Source organism: Mandrillus leucophaeus, unplaced genomic scaffold (genome assembly GCF_000951045.1).
Source record: "Mandrillus leucophaeus isolate KB7577 unplaced genomic scaffold, Mleu.le_1.0 Scaffold1, whole genome shotgun sequence".
NCBI lineage: Eukaryota > Metazoa > Chordata > Mammalia > Primates > Cercopithecidae > Mandrillus > Mandrillus leucophaeus.
Genome location: NW_012098097.1, coordinates 15,097,662 through 15,102,156, shown reverse-complemented (window position 1 = coordinate 15,102,156; position 4,495 = coordinate 15,097,662). Strand labels below are relative to the sequence as shown.

At 57.2% G+C, this 4,495-nt stretch overlaps 1 protein-coding gene across 1 annotated transcript in view; it reads left to right on the top strand.

The window, feature by feature from the left end:
* Positions 1-828: 828 nt before the first annotated feature.
* CEP131 (centrosomal protein 131kDa) overlaps positions 829-4,495 on the top strand; it is a 47,744-nt gene continuing 44,077 nt past the window's right edge. Inside the window, exon 1 of the mRNA XM_011968210.1 lies at positions 829-1,031. Coding sequence (XP_011823600.1) covers positions 855-1,031 — 177 coding nt within the window. The 5' untranslated portion in view covers positions 829-854. The remainder of the gene's footprint in view (positions 1,032-4,495) is intronic.

Below are 4,495 nucleotides of genomic sequence, written 5' to 3'. Positions count from 1 at the left end.
TGAACCCGGGAGGCGGAGCTTGCAGTGAGCTGAGATCCGGCCACTGCACTCCAGCCTGGGCTACAGAGCGAGACTCCGTCTCAAAAAATAAAAATAAAAATAAAATAAAATAAAATGTGTATTTTACAGAGACGGGCGCGGTGGCTCATGCCTGTAATCCCAGCACTTTGGGAGGCCGAGGCAGGTGAATGACTTGAGGTCAGGAGTTCGAGACCATCCTGTTCAACGTGGCAAAACCCTGTCTCTACTGAAAATACAAAAATTAGCCAGGTGTGGTGGCGGGCACTTGTAATCCCAGCTGCTTGGGAGAGTGAGGCAGGAGAATCACTTGAACCTGGGAGGCAGAGGTGGCCGTGAGCCGAGATTGCGCCACTGCACTCCAGCCTGGGTGACAAGAGTGATACTCCGTTTCAAAAAAAAAATCAAATGTCCGTTTTACAGAAGAAGAGACTGGGGCTCGGGCAGTGACTTTCTCAGAATCACGGTGTGGGGTAGATGGCAGAACCCGGCTCACATCGACAGTGGCCTGTGGCCCAGGCTCCCTCTGGGGTGCTGCTGGCTTGTTCCCACCCACGGGCCTTGCCTTCACCACCTACCTGTCCATTGTCTGGGGCCCTCCTGGACGTTGGGCTCAGAACAGCTCCCTTGTGTTCCTGTCGAGGAGCCTGCCACCGGCCAGAGGGCTACATAGGTTGTGACAGGCCTTCCTGGGAAGCTTGGTGGCCAGTGGAGCTGGGTGTCCTGGGCCGGCTGAGGCTGGGCTGGAGGCGGTGGGTGCAGGGGACTGTAGTTCCCCCACCCACGGCATCTCATTGCAGCTCTTGCTTCCCCGCTCAGGACCTGCCTCGTCCACCATGAAAGGCACCCGGGCCATCGGCAGCGCCCCGGAGCGCAGCCCGGCAGGTGTGGACCTGAGTCTGACAGGTCTCCCTCCGCCTGTGTCCCGGCGTCCTGGCAGCGCCGCCACCACCAAGCCCATCGTCCGCTCTGTCTCCGTGGTCACAGGCAGCGAGCAGAAGAGGAAGGCGCTGGTGAGTACTGTGGCCTAGGGGTCCAGGCCTCTGCCTCCTGGAGGGCTATTGTTCGGTTGGCATCTGACCCCTGGGTCCTGCTCTACATGTGAACAAGTGCCTCACATCTGGACATGTTGGAGCCTTGTGGCTGTTCCGGGGGCAGGTAGGACTTGAGTCTTACAGGCGTGGATGCCAAATCACTAGAAGGTCAAGCCAGAGCCTGGATTCTTTCAGCACCAGCCCCAGGCCTCCTGTGCCACCGCCCTTTGGATTCGTTTGAATCCTCAAGAAATGGGGTTGGTTCGGCTCGGTGGCTCACACCTGTAATCCTAGCACTTTGGGAGGCCAAGGCAGACGAATCACCTGAGGTCGGCAGTTCAAGACCAACCTGACCAAGATGGTGAAACTCCGTCTCTACTAAAGATATAAAAAAAAATTAGCCGGGCATGGTGGCGCATGCCTGTAATCCCAGCTACTCTGGAGGCTGAGGCAGGAGATTTGCTTGAACCTGAGAGGCAGAGGTTGTGGTGAGCCGGGATCGAGCCATTGCACTCCAGCCTGGCAACAGAGTGAGATGCCATATCAAAAAAAAAAAAGAAAGAAAGAAATGGGGTTGACCTGACGGGAGGGTGATGAGCTCCTGGAGGTCTTGGAGAAACCTAGACGGGCGTGTGGGTGTGTGGGCAGCAAGACAGCTATGGGAGCTTCGGGGTGAGAACTGCCTTTCCTGCCCACCTCTGGGAGTGGGGAGGAGGGTGACCGGTTCCCAGATGGGGGCTGTGAGAGGCAGGCTGGGCCTGCTGCACCCTAGTAGGTGTCTGCCAGGCCCAGTCTTCAGAGCAAGGGAGGAATCGAGCGGCTCTGTAAGGGTTGGGGCAGAGCCTGACCAGAGTCTCGCCTGAGCTTCCGGAACAGCAAGGGCCTGGGGGCCTTGGCTTCGATGAGGCAGCAGGTCTGGGGCTCCCTGCCTGAGGTCCCTGCAGGGCAACACAGCAGGGCAGAGAGAAGGCTCGTGGGGTCTGGAGGGCAGTCGAGGCTTCCCACAGGAACCCCTGGTGTGTCCAGGCCAGGGTTCCACTGTGAATAAAAGGCTTGGACCTCCCCCTCCTTGAAAAAGTTATTCCTGTGTCTGCCCTAAGCTAGAGGTGGGCAGAGTGGGGCCCGCCAGATGCCTAGCCGAGTTCCAGGGTACGGGCAACTGGGCCAGTAGCCGGCCCTTGGACCAAGTAGGTTCCCAAAGGCTGGGGCCGGCAGGGCGGGGACCCAGGATGTCCTGATGTGTCAGTGTGGCCAGCAGGTTGTCTCAAGATTTGGTGCGTCTTTGGACATTTACAGACATAAGCTGTAAAAATAAAAGTATGCTGCACTGTTTGAGCAGAGGGGTAACCAACTTGGGCTAGAGCCATCTCTGAGCCCTCTGCCTCTCCTGTCCGCATCCCTGCTTCTGCGTCACTGACCCCCTCACCCACCTGCCTTGGCCCCTCCGTTTCTAAAGCCCTAGGTTCATGGCACCTGGGGCAGGGAAGACGCACTTGAAATCGCAGATCTGGGCTGGGCGAGGTGGCTCACGCCTGTGATCCCAGCACTTTGGGAGGCTGAGGTGGGCAGATCACCTGAGGTCAGGAGTTTGAGACCAGCCTGGCCAAAATGGTGAAACCCTGCCGGGCGCGGTGGCTCAAGCCTGTAATCCCAGCACTTTGGGAGGCCGAGGCGGGTGGATCACAAGGTCAGGAGATCGAGACCATCCTGGCTAACACGGTGAAACCCTGTCTCTAGTAAAAATACAAAAAACTAGCCGGGCAAGGTGGCGGGCGCCTGTAGTCCCAGCTACTCAGGAGGCTGAGGCAGGAGAATGGCGTAAACCCAGGAGGTGGAGCTTGCAGTGAGCCGAGATCGCGCCACTGCACTCCAGCCTGGGCAACAGAGCGAGACTCTGTCTCAAAAACAAACAAACAAAAAAATGGTGAAACCCTGTCTCTACTGAAAATACACAGATTAGCTGGGCGTGGTGGCGTGCACCCTTAATCCCAGCTACTAGGGAGACTGAGACAGGAGAGTTGCTTGAACCCGGGAGGCGGAGGCTGCAGTGAGCCGAGATCACGCCACTACACTCCAGCTGGGGCGAAAGAGCCAGGCTCTGTCTCAAAAAAGAAAGAAAGAAAGAAAGAAAGAAATCGCAGCTCTGTTGTTGTGTGGAGACAATGTTGTAAAAGTTTCCGGGTTTTCTAGTAAATGGTCATTCGGTGGCATGGACAGGCTCTATCCACGGCCGACCCGGGCACCTAACCACACTCCCAGCCTTTCTGCTGAGAATTGTTCTGTTGCTGAATAGAGGTTCAAAGCCACAGCGAGCACTAATCATATTGATCCTCCTTTCCTGGGCCGGCACCATCACCCGCTCCCGCAGTGTTGAGTGGCGACTGCTGACAGTCCCCTCGTTCATGGAATGTTCCAGCTGTTCACTTCAATTCTTTGAGCCCCTCGCTCGATCCAAAACGCCCCACCCCTGCATGCCTGTCTGCCTTCTGTCGGGCACATGGTGGGAGCTCAGGAACTGCTGGTGGAAGAGGGACCCCCGCCAGTGTGTGACGTGGCCTCGGGGGTTTCTGTTGTGCCCGGTCCCCGTCCTCTCGGCCACCTGCCCTGCTACGACTCAGTCTCATTGGGATTCCTGGAGAGCGTTTATTTTGGCCAGGCATGGCATCACACCTGTACCAGGCGGCACGCGATTCTCTTCCTCCTGGTGTTTGGGGGTGGGGTACGGTGCTGTCCCCTGGCTCGGAGACCTTCTCAGTGGCCATTGGCCTGGGGTTTCCACTCTACTCCTTGTCTCTAAAGATCTTCCTGGGTCCAGGGTCTGCTGTCCCGGGATTCCCCATCCAGGATGTAACTGCAGTTCCTGCCAGTCTTCTGGCTCAAGAAATGTCGGTGCCAGACTGTAGAGGGTCCCTCTTCCTTGCTCGAGCTGTATGCCCACCTGATCCTCTAGCCCCCTAGGTCATTATTCTCTCTGATTCCCTTCCCCATAAAGAAAAGAGATCTTTAAATCCCAAGAGCACAAGCTCACTGGGGAACAGACATCACTGCACACGTGTCACGGCCATGGGGGCCGCCTGCCCCTCCCTGGGCGATGATGCCCCCTCCTTCTTGCAGGTGGAGTTTAGGGTTTTTGGTCCGTGACTGGATTTACCATCTGAGCTTGAGTGGCCTTTCCACCGTGGTGTCCGTCAGTGAGCGGAAGCCGCTTTGCCCCTCCCCTGACATCCCTCTTGGAGGCTGTGAAACTGTCCCCAGGAAAATCGAGGCAAGATGAAGGCCCCCGTAATCCATGGCCCTGATGCAATGACTGGTGCCATTGGCGGGGTGATTTCAAAACTCCGACCTGTGTTTTTTGAATAGGTCATTCACACGCACCGTTTGGGAAAAGGGAGCTCATTGAGCAGCGAGCCTGTCCTGCCTGACCTTGTGGGCCTCTCCTAGGC